Source organism: Gobio gobio (genome assembly GCF_949357685.1).
Source record: "Gobio gobio genome assembly, chromosome: 17".
In the NCBI taxonomy this organism is placed as follows: Eukaryota; Metazoa; Chordata; class Actinopteri; order Cypriniformes; family Gobionidae; genus Gobio; species Gobio gobio.
Window position 1 is genome coordinate 43,487,765 of NC_137110.1, and position 24,589 is coordinate 43,512,353.

The 24,589-nt window shown below is 38.8% G+C and overlaps 1 protein-coding gene across 1 annotated transcript in view; it reads right to left on the reverse strand.

Moving 5' to 3' along the window:
• Window positions 1-212: 212 nt before the first annotated feature.
• pcdh9 (protocadherin 9) overlaps window positions 213-24,589 on the reverse strand; it is a gene marked incomplete at its 3' end in the record, with an annotated part of 375,333 nt that continues 350,956 nt past the window's right edge. The window contains exon 5 of the mRNA XM_079841102.1: window positions 213-1,644. Within this exon, the coding sequence (XP_079697228.1) occupies window positions 1,274-1,644 (371 nt within the window). The remainder of the gene's footprint in view (window positions 1,645-24,589) is intronic.

The window sequence follows — 24,589 nt, forward strand, 5'->3', positions numbered from 1 at the left end:
CACAGACATGAAAACTACACTCACTTCTCTTGCATGTCAAAAAAATCGTGGGCATTCACGATATATTAAGAAAGAAAAAGGCTCAAATACTACTCTCAATTAAAAGCACAAGTTCAATTAAACATGTACAAGAAGGACATTTGAAATTAGATGTCGAGAATTTACAAATATATTGCTGTTGAATTGTAACATCGTTTTTCTTTTTTTTTTTTAGGAAAAGACATCAAGCTTTCCGTTTCAGTAGTAGAAATTGAGCATTTACATCAATAATACAAAATAGCTTTGAAAAAATAAGTTTGCCAGGTTCATCGACTCAGTAAATGCAAAAAACTGGGCAATTGTGCAATGTCATGACCGATTGACATTATCATCCAGGATTCGTTCGTTAATTCTCCTCCAGAGGGGGTGTGTGTGCGTGTATAAGTGTGTTTGTGAATGTGTGTGTGTGTAACCGTGTGTATGTTTGCTTTACAGATCCAGACTGTGGTCCTCTGTTCCAGAAGACAATGACGTTAATGACAAAAGGCCGATTAAAACAACGCGTCCTGTACGATGAATGATAAAAGACAGGTTCATGTTCACTGATCTATTCCATGTGATTATTACAAGTACATAAAATCGGTTAGTATTAAGTCCTATTTACAAACACTTCAACGATGACAGACTAAACGATTTCCACTAACAGTGTTAATTAGCACAATGCTTTCTCACTTTGTAGATTCCATTTTCTCAGATGGTGTAGATTAATATAGTCCCAAAACAGCTCAAAAACAACCACGTCACAATATTTGTATATATTGGTCAGCCGTTATACTTTTTTTTGTTTGTTTTTTTTGTTTTTTTTATAACCGTGATACATAGAGCACAGCCCTGTTTTGTTTGTCCTGAACGTTTGTTTGCAGTCTCTGTTCAAGACGAAGTATAAGATGATCCCTTTTCATGTGAATTTGCAGCAAACCATGGGAGTTTGAGGGCAGCGATGGATTTGCAAGAGAAGATCTCCGCAGACAGGCCGCCGGAGAGTCGGATTCGCATAGTATACTGTCCTGCATAAGCGATAAAGTCTAAGGTCTACTCCATACACGTAACTATCACACCGCATAGGCATCGATCTAAGAAAAGGAGGGGGGAAAAGAGGAATGGACTAAAGCTCTCAAAAGTTGCTGGGATGATCCGAGAGAGGGAGAGAGAGAGAGAGAGAGCGAGAGAGAGAGAGAGAGAGAGAGAGAAAGAGAGGGAGAAGACGGACACAAAATTAACCCCAAAAACACTCTTAAAGCTGCTGTTCTTTAGGACTATCGGGGCCAGAGGCGGGCTGGTAAGATTTCAGGCTTGCCAATGGGATGTCGGCCATGTGACCGCCGCTGCCAAAATGTCCTTCCGAGCTCCCGTAGGTCTTCCTGTCCCCGAACTGCTCCTGGCTTCCACGCTCACCTTTCCAGCTGCGGGTCAGGGTGTGTCCATTGAGCAGTCTCTCTTTAGCCCACTCCTTTTGGTTGTTGAAAGAGGAAACGGGGGATTTAGGCGAAGGGTACGAGCTCAGGCTCGGCGGCATCCAGCAGTTGTCGGAGTGTCCCAACACCAGACACTCTTGGGTGCACATCTCTGTGGCCTCCACTAAGCCTCTCGGTCCTAGAGGTCCATCTGTGGACACAAAAAGAGCAAAATGACTTCCAAAGCATAGACCTAGAGTGAATGAAAATGGAGCTGTATGAGATGAACATACAAAGACTTGCATCACATCTAATTTCCAAAACACATGCTTTATAAGATTCTGAATAAACAGATAACTAGGCTAAATATATTTGACTTGCTGTGAAAAAATAACCCTGACATTCCACCCACACCAGGACGCAAAGTGCAAAGTGTGGGAATCAATGTGGTATCATCGGCTCAACTGCACTGTCAAATATAATCAAGACTATAATGAAGATAATGCTTAAGGAGTCGTTTAGTGTTTGCAACATGCCGATCTGTGTACTTATTTGATCCTGGTTGGACAAATTTAAAATAAAATGGCTAAATGATAGCTATTCTAGTCTTCAAAAAAATATTAAAAGATACTGTAACATCAGTAAAGCATTAAAGTTTCATTAAAGATGCAGGTTATTCGTGACAAGTCCTCACAAGTAAATGTCTCATGTAGAGAGTCAACAGAAAAAGAAAGGGAAACTCAATCAATAAATCATATGTACATATATTCATATAATTCATTTTAAATTAAAATGCTTTAAAAATAATAATAATACATTACATGTATAATACATAATAATAATAATAATACTAATAATAATGTTACTTTATAATGTTTTAGGTATTGTTATTATTATAATGTATATACTGTACATTATTATTGTTGTTATTATTGAGTAAGCAGAAAAATACTGATATAAACAATAATTTATATAAAATTATGGTCACACTTTAGATTAGGGTCAATTCTCACTATTAACTTGACACAAACATCCAAATGTACGCGGATGATATCGTTATTTATATACATGGGAGCAGTGTGTCACAAGTTGCAGATGAACTTACAAAATCTTTGGTTAATGTCACCTCTTGGCTAGAACAAAGCTGTTTACAGTTAAATACTTCTAAAACAGTATGCATGTTCTTTACCAAAACAAATAGCACAAGTGTAGTGCCTGATGTTGTTGTTGTAGCAGGGGAAAGGATACAAGTTGTATCTGAATACAAGTACCTTGGAGTTGTGATTGATTCTGGACTTTCTTTTAAGGCTCAAGTTAAAAAGGTTTGTAATAGAGTTAAATTTAGTCTGTCAAATTTTAAATTTATACGATACTATGTCAACAGAGGCTGCTAAGTTATATCTACATTCTATGATTATTTCTTATATCACTTATTGTTTTACAACTTGGTCACAAGCGAGTACAACTACTCTAAAACCATTGGCGTCTTTGTATAAACAATCACTAAAAATGATTGATAAGAAACCAATTAATTTTCATCATTGTTCAATACTTAAAAAAGTATAATTTGCTAAGTTGGGAAAACCTGATCAAATATGTAGATGTTTGTCTTGTTTAAGACTTTACATAGCCTGTATTCTCCATTAAAACAGTGTGTAAACATTAGAACAACTGCATATCGGTCCACAAGGGGTGGAGAAAGAGGGGACTGTATAATTCCGCTCAGAAAAAGTAAATTTAGTCAGTCTGTATTTTCAGTCAGAGCAGCAAGGGAATGGAACTTCAATTAGAAGTTTGGATACAAATGGTTCTTTTAAATTTAATCTAAAAAAATGGTTAGTTACAAATCAGCACTGTCAACATTAGTTTCTTAATATTTTGCTCCTGTCGCTATCTCTTTTTTAACTCCTTTTTTTACCTCTTAGTCTTATGTAGCACAATGTATGTTTAGATAAACTTTTTCTGTTAATGTAAATGTATTTTTTTTTTCTTTGTGGGATTATGTAACTGTGTTATTTTATATTTTTTGTTCTTATTTTTGCTGTAGTTTTGTTTATTTTGTTTCCTCATTCTTTAATTTTTCTTATTGTGTGTGTTATATTTGATGCTCTGTTCTTGTTTTTAGGTTGACTTTTTAACACTTCTGTCAAGGGTCTGAAGATGAAAAATAGCCCTGTGGGCTAATTCTGGCACATTTACGTTCGTGTTTATTAATGTGCACAGCCCCTGTAAATAAATAAATAAATAAATACATAAATAAATAAAAAATATGACTTTTGCCTCAATAAACTCCTAATTACTGCTTATTAATAGTTAGTCTAGGTATTGGGTAGGCTTAAAGGGTTAGTTCACCCAAAAATGAAAATTAGCCCATGATACTCACTCTCAAGTCATCCTAGGTGTATATGACATTCTTCTTTCAGACAAATAAAATCGGAGTAATATATAAAAAAAAAAGTCCTGGCTTATCCAAGCAATGGCAGTGAATGCTTGCCTCGTTTATGAAGTCCATAAAAGTGCATATATCCATCATATAACTGCTACACACGGCTCCGGGGGGTTAATAAAGGCCTTCTGAAGCGAAGCGGAGCGTTTGTGTAAGAAAAATATTCATATTTAAAACGTTATAGACTAAAATAACTAACTTCCGTCGGATCGCCGTACGCATCTATTTACAGTGAATGAGTAACCCTTGACCCTTGAACCCTTGACGCATGTGTATTGATGAACGCAGAAGCGCAGAGGATAGAGCGAAACAAAACACCGGTCATGAATTAGAGTCTAAAACGAGAATTTTTAAAGAGAAATGGATTTCGATATAAGAGAAGAGGGGCTTGAGTTTGTTGCCCAGCACTATCCGTGAGAGGTGTCAAAGCTTGCGATACTTGCACATCCTGTGACATTTGTCGTGTCAGGGGTTATTCTTGTGCAGTCGAATTGCGTACGGCTTTCCGACGGAAGTTAGTACTTTTAGTCTATACAGTTTTAAATATGGATATTTTTCTTACACAAACACGCCACTTTGCTTCAGACGGCCTTTATTAACCCCCGAAGCCGTGTGGAGCAGTTATATGATGGATAGATGCACTTTTATGGACTTCAAAAACAAAACAACAATTCACTGTCATTATAATGCTTGGATTAGCCAGGACTTTTTTTATTTTTTTAATAACGATTGTATTCATCTGAAAGAAGAATGTCATATAGACCTAGGATGACTTGAGGGTGAGTAAATCATGGGCTAATTTTCATTTTTGGGTGAACTAACCCTTTATGGGATGTAGAATAAAGTCATTATAAGGCATTAATATGTGCTTTATAAGTACTAACAAACAGCCAATATCCTAGTAATATGCATGCTAATAAGCAACTAGTTAAATGTGAGAATTTGACCATAAACGACCAAAAAGCGTTACCAAAATAATTACATGATATGAACAATATTAATTTATTGAATTCATAATTAATTGCCAAAAATGTTACATCACTGCATTTTCAGCTGGAACAGACCATTTGACTGTGTTGGGCAACATATCTAAATCTGGACACTTTGAATGTTTTTGAAATGTCCCTATGAGTGTTAAAACCAAACGTATGCTCTTGGTTTTACAGCATGTGACTAGACTGTGCCCTGGGCTGTTATCACAGACTGCTGGCTGCACTGATCTCAGTCCAGCTTAAAAGCTTCTCTCTTCTACCAGCTGCTGAGTGATAAAAAATTGGGTCTAAAGTTGATTTGAAAGCAGCTTGAATTGCTAAATATAAAGGGGTGTGAGATTAACTCGATCACCTCATCTCTTCACAGAAGAGTTCGAGTTCATCTGTGTTTAGCAACACACTGAATATCCCCTCTTTTCCTTATGTCACTCACATCTGTCACGCAAACAATCAAACAAAAAAGCTTCCTGAATACAGACCAACATTAAACACGTCGTTATGACCCGCATTCAAGCCAAACACTTTCATAATGCTGTAATACAATACCTTTCTTTTGAAAACACACTTTCATTTTAACACCACTCTGTGAATCCCAGACACAAGGCATCTATTATTCATACACTTTGTGTAATACAATACTGTTTGGAGCACTAGGGTTTCAATTCTGCCTCTAATTTTCACCATAACAAGTAACATTTCTAACATTTCCTACAATGAACAAAGGGCTTTGAAAAATGCATCGTAGAGGGAGATCAGAGATCGCTGACTAGTGTTTGCGGGAACTGTATGAACTGTATATGAAAGACAGCCACATGCTGTAGCCGGACAGAGCCGATGAATAAATGAAATGGGTAAAAGATGAGCGTCTGATGAGGGGAAAAAAGCCAAAGCGCCATGTTTGTACATAATTGGTGTGATAAGGCACAAGTGACTGCCAGAGTTACCGCAGGAAATGGAAGAATCGCTGAAGCAAGAGATTTTTATGGCATCACTTTAAAATACATTGGGACAAAGGACAGATGACTAATACCAAGATCAACATAATCAGAACACAGCAAGACGCAACAGAAAACAATTTTTTTTTTCTTGGTTAGTTCTTTTTTCTAACATTAGAAGACATGCCAACATGCTCAATGGTTTTTGCTCTTGTATTTTCTCTTTATGTATCAATCAAAGAGTCTCTTGAGTAGAGGTAGGAATTGAAAGAAATTGAGCTTAACTGCTACACCCAACCGTGATCTCACGAGAAAACGTAACTATGTTATGAGGTGGCAATTTCATATGAATTCGTACAATGTAAATCGCACAAAATGTATAATTATTAAGGTTATCCACTCCTAACCAGTGTTGGGGGTAACACACTACAAGTAATCAGATTACTTTTTTTTCAACTAGTAAAGTAATACATTACTTTTAAATTTACAAAAAAAATATCTGTTACTTTTTTCAAATAAGATAAGTTAATTTGTTTTCTAATTTATTGACTTACAGCTCTCCTGTCCCCAGGTTGAGAGAAATCGTGAGAAAATCGAGATTTTTTATTGTAGTTCTAGACTAAATGTGAGCATGCATTTACTCATCTCACTTGCACAAAAAACAGATTCAGTATTCCTCAGAATGAATACAAACAGTGAAATGCAAACTGCAATAATTAAATGTTAAATAATACAAACTTTTCTGCTGTCCTTTGGTTATCCAGTTCAATCATAATAATAAGCAAAAATGACTTTAGGTAAACATTGCATGTGTTACATTTTTGTTTTGTAAGGCGTGAATTTGCATTTCCTTCAGCCTGAGGCTTAATAATTTCACTTTTAGTGTGAAGGAGCCTATACTTTTGCCAAAAATAGAACTTAATTAAAACCAGCCCAGATTAGAAAACGTAACTCAAAAGTAATGTAAAGGATTACTTTCCATAAAAAGTAAGTAGTTACCTTTTTAGTGAGTAACACAATATTGTAACGCATTATTTTTAAAAGTAAAGTTCCCCAACACTGCCCTACCCCTAAACATACCCATCAGTGTAGTGTACGAATTAGCCACCAATCCACCAAAAATAGGTACGAATTGCCATGAGATGGTGTTGCTAGACCAGAAGGTGGCAACAGGTCACTGTCTTTTGTGTGTCATTAATCATTGAAGCACCAATTCATTCATAAATGCTATTCTGTATCACCAGTGAGGAATTTACAAATTATTTAGAATAGTAGAACTGCAAATTTAAAATATATGAAAAATGTCAATATTTTCCGAAATTAATGACTTAAATTTCGGTCTGTTCTTTTTAAGCATATTGAAATGTCTAAGAATGCTTCAGTCACTTGAATGAACAGTTTTGATGCTCCATTCAGATCTGCAGAAGAATACAGACATTCATGAACCGTTAACAGATCCAAACACCATGAAAAACATTCGGCGCAAGTATTTAGTTATTTTTATTGGATTTTTTAAAAACAGAACCAGATTTAAAGGAGCGGTTCTCCATGATCAACCTTCCTCTGGAGTTAATCTATTCCTATGGCAGCTTCATTCCTCTCTTGTCATCAAGCTAATAACATGGGCCATTTGGTGCTTCAGTGTCCCATAAACCAGCGTTAGATTCGGCCCTCATCCCTCATCGGGACTAAAGCTCCATACCTGCTCCTGAACGAGAGGCCAGAATCGATATTTCCATCACTCTGACATGTTTGTGTGAGTGCACGCAATGCAAATAGTAGCACAAAGTCAGATTTACATCCATAATGTGTGATAAAAATGTGGAATAATGCAGTAACTATAACATCAGCAACAAATAATAATGAATCCACTATACACGCTGACAGTCAGAGATTTTTTTGTCACTTTTTTCACAAGGCGTATGCGCGTGCCATTTATAGAAGCCAGCCCTATTTCCACGTGAATTTAAATATTTATCCCTGGAGGGAGACCTGTCACTCCCATCTGTTATCAAGGGAAAATAAACTAACTGAAGAAAAGAACAGCCTCCCCACATTCAGACATATGTGTTTATTACAACATGATGGCAATGTTGAAAGGAGTTTGTTATTTTTTTGGGCTGCCACACTGTAATTTTCAGGCTCCTGCAGGCACTTAGCATTTTTAATCTACCAGATGGAGTCAAAATGGTTTAATCGCTACTGCCACTTCCTTCGAACTGATTTAGGAAACGGCCTTATGTCCTAGTTGTGGTGCTGGTACCAAGGATCTGTTGTACTATTACAGTGCCATCGTCTTATAGCCATACATATATTTGTTTCTTGGCATAATGATAAAGCCTCTGCGCCCTGACTCCTGGTAATTGTGGCGAGCCAGCCAATCAGATTGGAGCTTACCATTTTGGAAAAGCCAATTTTGTGCGCAATATTAGACAGTGCTCTGATGGTCTGTGAGTCCTTGCCTTCCCCTTCCCCACAAACCGCCCGCACGTCACTGAGCTAGACACAGTCCATCCCTATCACTCCTCTAATGGTCTCTGAGGAGGCATAGGAGCATGGCATTATGGGACTGACATGAGGAATCATGAGGGATGAATTAGAGACTGAGTCACAGTGACAGGAAAATGAATTTCACAAATGAGATTGGAAAGAGAGAGGGCGCTGAGAACGAGAGGAGAGATAGGGAGAGCGCGTGTCTCTGTTTGAACTTGCCCCACATTTCCCGCTCTAGCAGTGAATTATCTGTGTGAGAGCTTTCAAACCACAGTAACTTTATGGTGAATTTGAGAGGATTTTCTGATTTTTGACAGACAACCCTTGTGCACCACAGGAAATGGAGGAAAATAGAGAAAGGGAGGAAACACACACTTCACAGAAGAAAACAATTTCACCCTCAAACTCCAACGATGAAATGCATTTCCTTTATTTAAAAAGACTCCTCTTTTGAATGAGTTTCCTGTTCAAAAGACTACGTCAAGCACCTGAGGTTACTCAACTGGTCTGCATATAAAGTGCTGTGCTCAGTGATGACAATTATGAAAGAGAGAGGGAGAGAGAGAAAGAGAGTTGTACATTTGCTGAAGGAAATGTGAGTAGTGCTTGCCACTGCAAAAAAATCCACGGCAGGATGTTACTTTATGTTGTGGATGTTTTTTTTAGCAAGTTGCTTTGCTAGGGTGTTTTGGTTGGTTGTCCACTCTCATGTCTTAATGATATTCTGCTGCTGAGATATGGTTGGAACGTGTTGCTGAGTGGTTGCTATGGTGTTCTAATAATTGGTTGAGGTTTTACTAGGTTACTACCCCGCAATCTTGCTCCGATAGACGATGCTATCGTGTATTGACGATAGCCAGATATCAGCACCAGCCGCGCTACCACGCTGTGCGGATAATACAAGACGTTATATTAGTTTACTCCTCATTTAACATGAAATGCTTCTCTTCTAATTTTTTCACTGCTTATATTTCATGGTGACTTTAAAAGTCTAAGTAAAAGCAACAGTAAGAGTAGCAATGGAATTAGTTTACAACAACGACCTTTACTAAGGAATACATCACATATTCAGTTCAACCTGGGAAATGTTAGGTCACCACAGCGATATCAATTCTTCCCCAGCGTCTTCGATCAATGCGTTTCAAACCTATTTCCCAGTTTCCTCCGTCTTAATGATATCATTTCAATCGCAGAGTGAGATTGATCATGTCAAATGACCCTCTGCTCTAGCCACGTTAACTAAATTACTCTTGCTCTGTTCTCTTCCCATTTTGTCCCTTCATTTGAGATTTCCATTCCGCTGACAGGGTTGCATCTTCCATTAACATGTAAATTGGTGCCACACAAGACCTGACTCAAACAGACGTCCGATATCCACCATACATCGACCTGCATTACGGACCTGCTGTGTTGGGCTGTACGAAACTGATCCAAGACGGTCCAGCTGAGACTAATCCAAGACAATCACTGGTCAAGTTAACATGAAATAGAAAAACTGACATTATTTACTTGTGTCTTATTATGTACAATTCATCCTTACATATTATCAAAGAAAAAAAAAAACATCTTTCATCAAAACAGCCTTTGTGATAAGAACCAAAGAACCAATTTGCAGCAAATAGAAGTGAATGAAATATCAACACACATACACACACACACATACACACACACATATATATATATATATATACACAGTGTTTCAATCACTTCCATGGCCACAGATGTATAAGATCAAGCACCTCGGCATGCAGACGCTTCTACAAACATTTGTGAAAGAATGGCTCGCTCTCAGGAGCTGGTGGTAGGCCACATAAAATCACACTGCGGGGTTAGCGCATGCTGAGGTGCACAGTGCGCAGAAGTCGCCAACTTTCTGCAGAAGTCAATAGCTACAGAACTCCAAACTTCATGTGGCCTGCAGATTAGCTCAAGAACAGTGCATAGAGAGCTTCATGGAATGGGTTTCCATGGCTGAGCAGCTGCATCCAAGCCTTACATCACCAAGTGCAATGCAAAGCGTCGGATGCAGTGGTGTATAACACGCCACCACTGGACTCTAGAGCAGTGGAGACGTACTCTCTGGAGTGACAAATAACGCTTGTCTTTCTGGGTTTGGTGGTTTTCAGGGGTTGGGCTTCGCCCCTTAGTTCCAATGAAAGGAACGCTTAATGCTTCAGCATACCAATACATTTTGGACAATTTCATGCTCCCAACTTTGTGGGAACAGTTTGGGGATGGCCCCTTCCTGTTCCAACATGACTGCGCACCAGTGCACAAAGCTAGTTTTTTTTGGAGGAACTTGACTGGCCTGCACGGAGTCCTGACCTCAACCAAAAAGAACACTTTTGGGATGAATTAAAGCGGAGTCTGCGAGCCAGGCATAAATCTCCATCTCACAAATGCTCTTGTAGAAGAATGGTCAAAAATTCCCATAAACACACTCCTAAACCTTGTGGAAAGCTTCCCCAGAAGAGTGCAAAGGGTGAACCAACTTCATAATAAACCCGACAGATTAAGAATGGGATGTCATTACAGTTCAAGTGCATATAAAAGCAGGCATCCCAAAACTTTTATATTTTATAAAACTATATATTGGCAATATAGTGTATATTCCAATGCTGAAAGTGGAAATGCATGTTCTCTAGTCCAGTTGATCAACAGAATATTTAAATGCCAACCTATATACTGAAATAATGAAAAAAAAAAATTGCATTTGTAAAGCTTACTGTAATGCCACCTTTACTAATTCATCATACTTTAAAAGCATTCAGGATACCATTTCATGTCGTCTTCAAATAAGCACCATCAAGCACAAAACTTGAGAAACGAACTGGATCCATTTCAAAGAAAATACCAACAGATTTCGTTTTCTCTATGAATCTAAAAGCAATTAGGCACTTTCGCTGATTTACCATCTGATTTATGATCCATAACTTGTGGCCTAAACAGCTACCATTTAATGATATTTGAGAAGAGGGAAATCTTTCTTTTTCACAGCTCCATGGACATGGATTATAAACACTCACAATCAAAGATTCCTGGCGTAATGATCTTTTTCCACAGTGTTATTATGTTGACGTCAAGGTTATGGCATCCAAGGTGAATACAATCAGAAGCCAGAGGAAGCACGCTCGAGCTACACCTTGATTAAAACGGAAACATGGAAGCAGAGCTGTGTCATTAGGAAACATATTCTTTCCTTTGTTCTGGCCGTCTCCCCCCACCCACCCCCTCCTCCAAAATATCATGTTTACAAATAAGTGCCGTGACTGATGCGTTCTTCCATGAATAATGATCGCTCTCTGATGCGGAGACTTCCCGAAAGTCAACTCTATCGCCCTTGTGAAGAAAAAAAACAACAGGAATAAAATCTTTGAAATGCTTGTTGTTGTTCACCAGCTAAGCTTGGGTCATTCTTCCAATTATAGGACTTTTTCAGCTGATTTACTAAATTAGCTGTGCTGCATAGTCTTTTTTTGTCAAATGTGGCAGGCAACTGGGGCTGCGATACAATAGCACGCGCAGCAAGCTTAGGGAATATCATGCCACCTGTTTTTCATTGTGTTTGACATCTCCCTATTCATAAAGATGTGTTCTTTCACTCGCATGTAATGAAAAGAGAAGCCAGATAACAGCAGTTAACAATGCAGGCTCTTTTCGTCAAGGAGTTATTGTTGCTAAATTTGAGATCAGTTAACAGTTAATTAGGTGACTCGTTTACAGAAGTTTTATCCAACTCTAAATATACCATTACAGTAAAATGGGGCCTGTGTTGCCATTGCTTTTTGCCTTTAAAATAGGTTAAAGTTAGCCTATTATAAAAGCCTATTTAGAATTAGCAATTCTAGTCAGAATATGAGTCTGATACTGCTTCGTTGGGCTGTGATTATGGGGCGTGTTTCAACCGAACCAGGAAAGACCTCAATTGGATAGACCTACAACCAATCAGAGCAACGGAGCGACGCATAACGTTAGTTATCAAATGTCAACAGAACTCAACTGCACTGTGTTGCCATGTCCGCGGGTTGAAGCGACCCCAATTATGTGACCCAGGAATGCGATTTTTAGCTGCCAGCCCTGCCAAAATAACACATATTTTACCCCCTAAATGCCTTTTTTCCCGGAGAACCCCCCCTGGAAAGCTATCGGGCTTGTTTTTGGCTAGTTTTGAGGAACGTTAGCAATTGGGCGGGTTTTGTTGTAAAAACTTGGCAACCCTGTACCTGCACGCACGCTGAAATAAGTAGCCTAACGTCAGAAGAAAAATGTGAGTGTAAACGATCTTTGCCGGTGTTGTAAAAAAAAGGATACACAGAGTTTACTTACCAACACGATCATCATTTCTGAGAAAAATAGTAAAGGTGAATGCATATACAAACAAGTTCTCCGTTTAGGATTAGAACAAACTCAACCCAAGCGCCTTTGATGACGTAGATGATTACGTTACTGTTGATCATCTGTCCATCATCGTCTAAAGCCCGCCCTGACAATTTCATTGGTCCGAACAGTTTCTGTTCGGGCATAATTACTTCTCTACCGATCAAGTCCAGACCGAACTGCCCGAGTAAAAATGTTGTGGGCAGGGCTAAGTTCGGCTGGCATCCAGGCTAGGTTAAAGTGATAGTTCACCCAAAAATGAAAATTCTGTACTCACCCTCATGTCGTTCCAAACCCGTAAGATTTTGGTTTATCTTTGGAACACAAGTCTGAAATCTGAGAGCTTTCTGTCCCTACATTGACAGCTATGCAACTACCAATTTAGTGAGATCACTTAAGAGATCATAAACTAATCCATGTGAATTGAGCGGTTTTAATCTGTTCATCATATACAGTGATCATGTCTCTTCAGAAAATTTGGACTAAACCGCTCTTTATGAACTTTTTGAAGCATCAAAGGGGTAGTTGCGTAGCTGACAAAGGAGGGACAGAAAGCTCTCAGATTTCATCAAAAATATATTAAATCTTAAAGGGTTAGTTCACCCAAAAATGAAAATAATGTCATTTATTACTCACCCTCATGCCGTTCCACACCCGTAAGACCTCCGTTCATCTTCGGAACACAAATTAAGATATTTTTGTTGAAATCCGATGGCTCAGTGAGGCCTGCATAGCCAGCAATGACATTTTCTCTCTCGAGATCCATTAATGTACTAAAAACATATTCAAATCAGTTCATATGAGTACAGTGGTTCAATATTAATATTATAAAGCGACAAGAATATTTTTGGTGCGGCAAAAAACATGAAATAACGACTTATATAGTGATGGCCGATTTCAAAACACTGCTTCATGAATATATAAGTCGTTGTTTTGTTTTTTTGGCGCACCAAAAATATTCTCGTCGCTTTATTATATTAATATTGAGCCACTGTACTCACATGAACTGCTTTAAATATGTTTTTAGTACATTAATGGATCTTGAGAGAGGAATTTTCATTGCTGGCTATGCAGGCCTCACTGAGCCATCGGATTTCAACAAAAATATCTTAATTTGTGTTCCGAAGATAAACAAAAGTCTTACGGGTGTGGAACAGCATGAGGGTGAGTCAAAAATTACAGTATTTTCATTTTTGGGTGAACTAACCCTTTAAGGGTTTGGAACGACATGAGGGTGAGTAATCAATGACAGAATATTCATTTTTGTGTGAACCCTTTAAAAACTCATAGATTTGCATTGAAGGAAAAACCCAAGGCATATCATATGATTGTAAACATTGAAATATGTATAAATAAATATTAGTGCTGTCAAATCGATTAATCGCATTTGACAGCGCTAATATTCATTTGTATATGTTTCAATGTTTGTGATTAATTGTGATTAATCGATTTGACAGCACTAATAAATAAACAAATAAACTTAAACTGAATTGAAATATCTGGTGACCAGACTTTTGAGTAGGCTTTCTTGGCTTTGGCTATTAAAAAACCTCCTAGCAACCACCCAGAACACCTTAGCAACTGCACATAAACACACTTAAACACTACAAAACATCATAGCAACCACCGAAAATGTCTCAGCATCATTGTGGCGACTTTTGCACCAACAAACAATGCTTACATGTTCTCCGAAAAACCCAAAAATCAAGCTCCACGGTGCATGTTTTCACAACTCTTGATTTGTTTGTTATTCATTGAAACTGCTCTGGTTCTCTTATCCTTGATTGTCTCTGGCCTCCATCGGCATGACACCCTGTCGTCTAGGCACTCGGTTGCCGTGACGGCCTGCCCTAGTTTGGGTTGCTTTGGCTTGCTGTTTGGCCTCTCTGTTTGACCTCCAGTCAGTCTGATGACTGCACCTGTCACACCAGCATCACCATGGCACCCCTCAACCGGCACATGTCACCTTGTGCGATAAATCAAAGGCTGGACTGCAGGATGCTGGAAATAAATCTAAGCCTGTTTGTGTGTGTGTACGGCCATCTTTGTAACGACAGGGAGGGAAGTTGTTCTGCTTCACAAATACAACGTCTTTTTATGAGAACACACACACAGTTCAATGACGTGACGGCAATTTACAAATACATTCAAATGTAATTAATGCAGACAATGGCTTGCCAATAACATTTTAAGATGAATGTCTTCAATGTCTGAAATAAATGAATTATTATTATTCTGTGTAACTCCACAGAAATTATAATTGATTAAAAAAAGTATTAAATATTTTATGAAGAAAACTGTAAACTTTATAGGCCAATCAAAGTTTAGCTTAACCAACATGCAGGAAGCTGTTCCATTGAAAGTGAAAGTGTGAAAATGAAGTGACGTGTGGTGACCCATACTTGGAATTTGTGCTCTGCATTTAACCCATCCAAGTGCACACACACAGTCTTGAACACACACACCCAGAGCAGAGGGCGGCCATATTGCCGCGGCGCCCGGGGAGCAGTTGGGGGTTTGGTGCCTTGCTCAAGGGTCTCACCTCAGTCGTGGTATTGAGGGTGGAGGAGAGTGCTGGTTATTCACTCCCCCCACCGGCAATTCCTGCTGGACCTGAGACTTGAACCCACAACCTTCGGGTTACAAGTCCGACTCTCTAACCATTAGGCCACGACTGCCCCATGACAATCAAATAAAACAGGAAAATACTTCACAGAAATGATCCCTGTAGAGTCCAGTGACTGTGTGTTAATGTCATAGACTGTAAATAAATGTGGACTTAGTGTCCGTGGCGTCCCCCATAGGATTCTGAAGAGCAGTTTTGAAGAGTAAAGTAGGGGCGAGCTGGCCGTTGCCATCTTGGCAGCGCGTCATCGAGCGTCACTCCCGGATAACAGAAAATGGGCAAAGAGGCGGGACGTGGGTGGAGCTGAGGTGACATGATGACTAACAGACAGCAGAAAAACGTTAATCCACCTGTCACTCAAAGTGGCCACGCCCTTAATTATGCAGAACTTTAAGGCTTTATGTAATGTAAACGAATGAGTTCTAAACAAAATCACCCCCATCACAGTTGTCATGGAGGGCAAAATTAGCAATATAGACCAAAACCACAATTTGTAAACTGCTTCTGCTGTAAAGTTGGGCATTTTAACATGGGGCTCAATGAGATTTTGCTCCCTTTTGGAGCTTGTCTCTAGCGGTCAGTCGATGAATTGCAGTTTAAGTCACTTCCACATTGGCTTCAAGAGAAACTCGGGGAGGTTGCCGCTTGGTTAATGTTAACACATCTCCTAAAAATATCAGAGATTTAGAAAAAAAATGTTTACATTTAAATTTTTTTTACATTTTTAATTCAGGTTGTCAAATGGTATGACACCAACAAAACAATATGATGATTCAAAAGGGGGGAACGAAGATGATTTCATAATTTCAGACATTCTTATTGGTCACTAACCCATACACATCAGGTCTGCATGGAGAAACCATCAAAGGACTTCTGTCCAGAAGACTACGGGCGTGGAGTCCAGTTCACTGACTTCATCCGGCACCTGAGTCTCTCATTGTCTCTTACGATAATTATAGAGATGTCACTGACATTGTTGCAGTAATTGCTCATGTGTGAACTGATTATTGCTTTAGTAAATGAACGGTTAGATGGATCATTTCAGCTGATGATTCCAGATGGATTATTACATGAATAACTCACTAACAAAAGATTTTCACAAGGCTACGAAAATATTTATGTGGGAGTTCATGCTGACTTTTTTTCCCTCTAGTTTTCGAGACCTATTGTCCTTTTTTATACTGTGTGAAAAGGGAAAATAGGATCATTAAATACACTAAAACCAAATAAAACAGATGGAATCCACTCTTTTGATTACCCAATGTACATTTTAATTGTGATTCAAAGGCTTACAACACCAACATATTTAATAGAGACACGTTGACTGTTAAACATTATTCAACAACCCTTAAAGCTGGTTAAAAAGAGTGGTTACACTTTATTTTGATGGTCCACTTTAGACATTCTACTAACTGTAAGTAATTTTGCAACTACATCTCATCATGTCAACTAACTCTCATTAGAGTATTAGTAGACTGTCTACTTAATATCTGCTAACGCTTTATGTTGATGCTCATCCAACATACATTCTACTAACTGTAAGTAACTTTGCAACTTCATGTCAACTAACTCTCATTAGAGTATTAGTAGACTGTGTGCTTAATATCTGCTAACATACAAGAGTTAGTTGGCATGAAGTTGCAAAGTTACTTATAGTTAGTAGAACGTCTAAAGTGGACCATCGAAATAAACCCTTAACAAACTTTAAGGGTTGTTGAAGAATGTTTAACAGTCAATGTGTCTCTATTAAACGTTTGTGTTGTACCCTTTGAATCACAATTAAAATGTACATTGTTAGCTTAGTCACTAAGGAGGTTGAAAATAGCTTCCCATTAGACTCAATTGCACTTGCTCGGCTGACGCAATGTTTTTTTTTTTACGTCTGACTAGCAAAGTCATGACCTTCTAACCCATTAATAAAATAAAGCAGATCTAATTTTTTGATAAATAAAGTAAATATATTCTTATGCATTCAAATCCATGCAACAATTCATGATTTATACAGACTTTCCTTCTGCTTAATTTTTTATAAGCAAGGCCTATAGAGTACAAGCTATAATGCCATCTGAAATGCACAAACACACTCGCACATACGGCAGCAGATGCACACTTCACAGTTGACAGAAGGTGTTGGAGTGCTGTACAGACGGCACTGATCAGATGGTCCCTCGCTCCAGTACAACAATAGAACAGTCAAGCCAAGGGCAAGGTTCATTAAGTTTACTCCGATAAATGGCTAATAAAGAACATGCACTGACACAGCCTTCAGTCTGGAGTAACACACTGACACACATTCGTGTATGAAAACACACATGAGCATCCCACTGGTAACACGTTGATCTCAGTTCGATGACTACCAACACAAAGTAGTGAATACTGAGTCATTCTGATGAAACACACGGAGGTGTAGGACCGCTGCAACAGAAAGCACTAATGAAGAATCAACTTGATTGTCTGTGGTTTGGACAGTCCGGTATTGGGGAAGATAATTCAGACTGTAGTTTGCCAAACCACAAGCAACTCATTATTTAAAACATTTAAACTTTAGTCAAGCTACCCATTTAAAAGAGCGGTCAAACTACTTTGATGTAAATGGGAGAATATCTATCTATCTATCATCTATCTATCTATCTATCTATCTATCTATCTATCTATCTATCTATCTATCTATCTATCTATCTATCTATCTATCTATCTATCTATCTATCTATCTATCTATCTATCTATCTATCTATCTATCTATCTATCTATCTATCTATCTATCTATCTATCTATCTATCTATCTATCTATCTATCTATCTATCTATCCATCCATCCATCCATCCATCCATCCATCCATCCATCCATCCATCCATCCATCCATCCATCCATCCATCCATCCATCCATCCATCCATCCATCCATCCATCCATACCACACACCCACCCATCCATACATTCATCCATTCATCTATCTATCTATACATCCATCAATCCATCCATACCACACACCCACCACTCATCCATCCATCCATCCATACCACACACCCACCACTCAGCCATCCATCCATCCAAACCACACACCCACCCATCCATCTATCCATACATTCATCCATTCATCTATCTACCTATACATCCATCAATCCATCCATACCACACACCCACCACCCATCTATCCATCCAAACCACACACCCACCACTCATCCATCCATCCGTCCATCCATCCATCCATACATCCATCCATCCATACATCCATCAATCCATCCATACCACACACCCACCACTCAGCCATCCATCCATCCAGACCACTCACCCACCACCCACCGATCCATCTATCCATACATTCATCCATTCATCTATCTATACATCCATGAATCCATCCATACTACACACCCACCACTCATCCATCCATCCATCCATCCATCCATCCATCCATCCATCCATCCATCCATCCATCATCTATCTATCCATCCATCCATCCATCCATCCATCCATCCATCCATCCATTCATTTGAAAAAAAAATCTAGGAACAGGATCTGATTCCGCGAATGCATCGTTTACTTCTGAAGGAAAATTAATTTTGATTGTGATTATTGCCTCAGTTCACTGTAGCACAAAACACAATCATAGCGAAGTAATGCCTTTTCATGCAACAACTCATTACAGGAGAGGCCATACTATTTTAAAAACCACTGAGCTAATGTCACAGTACTGAAAAGTGTAAAGTTAGCAGTATATATTCGTTATGGTTAGTTATTCCCCACCATTGAGATACACACAAGGCTAACCCAGTGTCACAGAGGGTCGAAACAAAGAAATTACGTCATTATTGTAAATGGACTCAAATTAATTCTGTGAAAGGAGATCTCTATGTCAGCACTGACGGTCCACCTCCAGCTTTTGTTAGGAGACACAATCATTGCTCTAGTCAGAGTGGAAAAATACTCAAGTGCTCATGCACCCACTGTCTCCGTCTGCCACCCAGCCCATCACTAGAGCTCTGGCTGGCACACGCCCATCCAGAGAGAACAAATGGTCCCAGCGCTCGTGCCAACATTACGTCAGGCTCTATAAATGTGATGCTCAGGGTGACCCCGCGAAGAGTCAGTATCTCAAGGCCACTGGCATCGACGATGGAGAGCCGCTCGATACAAATGTCTTTGATGAAACCACTAGTAACACACAACGGACAACAACAAATACATCAACAAAGCAACATTTTTATTTTCAACTTCTCATTCAACTTCATTTTGGCAGCAAACATTACAAATGACACAATATAGCATATAATGTGCAGTCAGCCACCCTGAAGGGCTTTATTTGGAGATAATGACCGTCTGAATGTACATTATACTGGTTATTATGCAGCGACTTACCAAATAAATAAATATATGGACATGAAATATTGATTTAAGTAGAAATTACTCTATTATGTAAGAAGAAAGAAAGCATAGAGTGATACGAGAGAAATATATACAGTATATCTCTACGGGATTTTTGCTTGATATTCATGGAGAATATGACTAATGTAAATTATTATTATTATTATTATTAAATGAAGTTCTGACTCATGACCTCAACAGAAGGTGATTCACCACTTGGTGAATGGTAGGCGTGTCTTGAAAGTGTTATATGTTATTGTTAAAAATCAATTTCTCTATGGAGAAAGTAAATGGGATTTGAGACTCAGAGAAAAGGAGACTTACGACTTGGCCACAAGGAGCCACGACAGTTTGATGTGTCTGGGAAGTGTTTTTGGGCGATGATGCGGTGTAAAAGTCTAGCCAGAGCTCCTGTTATTACTGAGCACAGGGTTTTTGAATCTTCCTTCTGTCTGATGGGTCTGTCTGGGATGTCCCTTTAAGGCTGGTTGTAGCTAGTGTTGCATGGCTTGCATAGCAATATAGGGCTGCATTTGTTCCCTTTGTGGTGTCAACAAGAGAGAAACACTGGCCAACACAGATTGATTACAGATGAGAAGTGAAGTTTAAGAGTTAAGCAGACGATAGAAAAGCATTACAAAATTGATTTTTACATTTTCTGAAGAAAATATGAGTTGTACTTGCCAGTGCAGACAATACCTCCACGATGTATGATAATGTGGGTGGTTTCCAGGGTGTTGCTATGCAGTTGCTAAGGATTCCTAAGTGTTTTTTTTAGCATGCTATTTGGTTGGTATTACTGGTCCAAGAGAAAAGATGGTCCCTTTTTAGCTTTTTAGCCTCTATTATTATCCAGGAGTCTGAGTTGCTTGGAAAATAACATCAAATCTCTCCTCAACAAGCCTCGTAATGTGAGGTATCACTCATTTACGCAGCAAAAATGCTGTAGGACGTGGAGTTACATGGCTAAATGTAACGGTTACACTTTATTTTAAGGTGACGTAGTTATATTGTACTTACTCACATAAGTACTGATTAATATTAATTAACTACATGTACTTACTATAGAGTTACGTTCATCAGTGAGCATTAGTCTTTTACCATTGATATCCAAGTACTGCTAATTTTGTCTTATTGTAGTTAAAAACTGCAGTTGGAAAATGGGTCAAAATAAATTGTACAGCCCCAGTAAAATGAATCTACAATGATGTTAATGCTTATATGCAAACAATTTTGTCAAAAGAGTCTGTGGTTTGAGGTTACATCAAAATATTAATTATTTTCCATCACAGTAAAGGAAGATTAAACGTGAAGTTTACGTTTTAGGCTTCACCCCCTTGTTTATTATTGCCCATTCAGAAAAGCATTAAAGAACAGTTTTCAGTCAAATATGACTCATAATGTCTCCACCATTCTCTCCACATCTGTGGCCTTAGGGAAGAGAAAATTGTCAACAAGTTGGAAGCTTCAAACTCGCAGCAGATGGAAAAAATGAAAGAGGAGAAATGAGGGCAATAAGAACGGAAGGGCACTTTGATAAAACTTACTCTTACCTCACTAATTTGTGCCTGTGTACATTTGAGGTGGAGGATATTGGCGATAAATGCTAACTACAGTCAAGCCAAAATAAAGTGACATGAGGATGAAAGTCATGACACATAGAAATAGAAAGAGGACGACTTCAAAATGCTCAAGTGCAGTTGATCATTTCAAACGCATTAGTCCCTCCACCTCTCCAGATTCACCATGCAGCTTACAAGGAATATTTCCCAGTAAATTAAATCAAATAACCGTGGGGGTTCATTTAGTTTTCTCTCTCTCTTTTCCAAATCAAAGACAAGTAAAACGAAGCTGAAATTCAAATGGAAGGCTGCAACTTGTTAGCTGTGCCGGTTTTTCAGTCGGAAAAGGTAATTATCCATCTGGCCGAGCATTTCGGATACAATCTGAAAAGTGAGAAACTCTGAGTGATGCGAATGTAATAAACTTGCAGGAAAACTTTACATGGAGAGTTGAAACTTCCACATGAGACCACTAACGTGCAAAGATTAGCTTACACTATTTATACTAGTAGTCATTTAAAATGCAAAATGAAACCAGACGGGATCGGCATAACAGGGTGATATAATGTCCCTGAGAAATCAATTAAACCTACGCACTCCTCTGAACATGAGGGCCAGAGCTGAAACTATTTCTTACAAGTTCATAAACCATATGGTTGGTAAACATGAACTCGTGTCACCCACAATAAATTCAGTGTTCATATATTGATGCTATTCCCACACTCGGGGTCTGTGGTCACGAGGGTGAAAGTTTGACTGTTTCAGAGGTCCGATCATCTGAGATCAATTTCTAAGAAACGAAAACAAAGCGAGTTACAGTCGTACCAATGCGCGGGTATTGATATTTCCATAAGTACACTGTAAACCCCGCCGCCATTAAAAGTGATTAAGCAAGGCTTTCTCGGGCTGTGGAAGTGCATCACTCCCAAGACACAGATGAAAGAAAGCCACAGTAAAATGGCTTTTATGTCAAGCAATAGAGGTCTGGAGAAAGCCTGCATTTACGCCGTATGTGACCATTAGTCAAAAGTGAGAATATTACCCATAGTACATTTCAACAAGAAATACCTCCTGCTCTGTCCCTCTCCGCCTCACCTATTTTGGAGTCTGACACTCCATCTCTCAGAATAACACCTGCTGGCTCTTTCTTGTTATCAGTAGCAAATCATGATTCCCCTTATGGCAAATATATAAAAGGTAGGGGATCTTCAGATGTGAGTCCAAAACACACAGTTTCCTGTTGCAACCAGGCATCATGGCTGAAGCCCTGAGAGAAGTTATTTTCCCCACGATAATATTCTCAATTTTGCAACTGAAAAGTCTGGAGGAAGGATAGAACAGGGCCATCCTGCAAGGCCTTCAAATCCTCCTAGGAAGTTCTTATGAGTCTGGAAATCGGAATTACGCTGTTATTTCAGTTGGAATAAAATGAACACACTCTTCTCTTTTTCTCAACAAACCTTTTAGTCGTAGTTTTTACGACAAGTACCGTCCTTCGGATGAGACATTAAACAGAGGTTTTAATGACTCTCTGTGGTCATTAAAAATCCCAGGATGTCCTTCGATAAAGAGTAAGGGTGTAACCCCGGCATCCTGGCCAAATTTGCCCATTGACCCCAGTCCATCATGGTCTCCTAATCATCCCCATATATATATATATATGATTTGCTTCATCATTCTGTCTCCTCTCCACCAATAAGCTGGTGTGTGGTGGGCGTTCTGGCGCAATATGGCTGTCGTTGCATCATCCAGGTGGAAAAAGCGCTGGATGATGCGACGGCAGAAAAGCGCTATATAAATGTAAGTGCTTTTTCACCACTATATGAAAACCTGTTTGCAAACACACACACATATGCCCACACACACACATATGCCCACACACACACACATATGCCCACACACACACATACCCACACACACACACACACACACACAATAAAAACACATTCAGGCTGGTTATTGCAACATATCAGCCGAATGGCCACAAAATGCATACACAAAACTAAAATGCACAGTCAACATTCACAGGTAAAACATAACTATGATTCTTCAATCAAATCCAGAGCCTCCTCAATTATGCCATTATGTTGGCATTTGTGTGCGTTCATCACTTTCTGACAGGAGAGCGTCTGCCTCTTCTTCAGTAATGAAACCACATTATCAAATTTTTCAGCTTGTCTTTTCATATCCCTTTACCTGCTCATTTTACCAGAACAATCGATTAGAATCACTCTCATCAGTCGCCATCTATATAAATGCAATTAGGCTACTCAGATCACAAATGCTGTAATTATGCAAATGGATTATGCAAACAAGCTAAATTCCTGGTATTATACGGATATCATTCACACAGAGCTCTGCGTGACAAACAACAAGCTCAAGCCAAGCAGATATCTTCCATCAGAATGCTACAGACAGAACGACACATAAAATAAACAAAAGACAAAATATTCCCTTCTTAACGATACATGTTTCTTTGCAGCAATGTGTGAATGTTTCAGACATTAGTAAAAAAAAAAACCCATACACAACACATGCATGTTTTATGACGCACTGAAGTCTTGGAGCGTGTGAATGCAGGTGGTCGCATGATAGTGTCGTCTGTCAAGCACACAGGCTGGGATCATCTGCTCATTTTCAAGAATAAACTAATTCCAGCCTTCTCTCTTCCCTCATGTGTAATCTGTGCTCCTGGCTGGGGAACGGACTACATTACCCTGCATACAGCTGCGTCTCTCACTGCTGACACACATATTGATGAAGTGAACTGCGGGCCAGCACCTGATGCTGCTGTATGCAGATGCATCATTTCATAAAACAACTTCACCTCCTGCCTTTTATGAATGAGCCAATTATCCTCTACATCTGCGTGAGCACATAATATATAATTTACAGAAAGATTCTTTAAATGGGAGTTCATGAACCCTTAGGTTTTTTTGTTGTTGTTTGTTTTTTGAAGAGACTGCAGAGATTTTGATATAAATGTCAATGCTGCATTTTTTTAAGTCGCTGTTTGGATTTAAATAGGCAAATGAGTTGGATCTTTATTGCAGTGATTATAAAATTATTATTATATAGGATGTTATATGTTTGGCAACTGTTCTTCTAACTGTGCTGGAGCAGACTTTACAGAGTGCTTGACTCTCGCATTGTCAATACAAGATCTGTGATGCACCTCTTGATGGAAATAAATGTTATTTCAAACAAGATGTCCATCAATTTTTAGTCTAGATCTGGTATTGACAATGCAAGAGTCCAGCACTCTTTAAAGTCTCCTCCAGCACATCCCAAAGATTTTCAATGAATTTAAGGTCTGGAGAGGTGCCAATTCATGTGTGAAAAGGATTCTTCATGCTCCCTTCCAA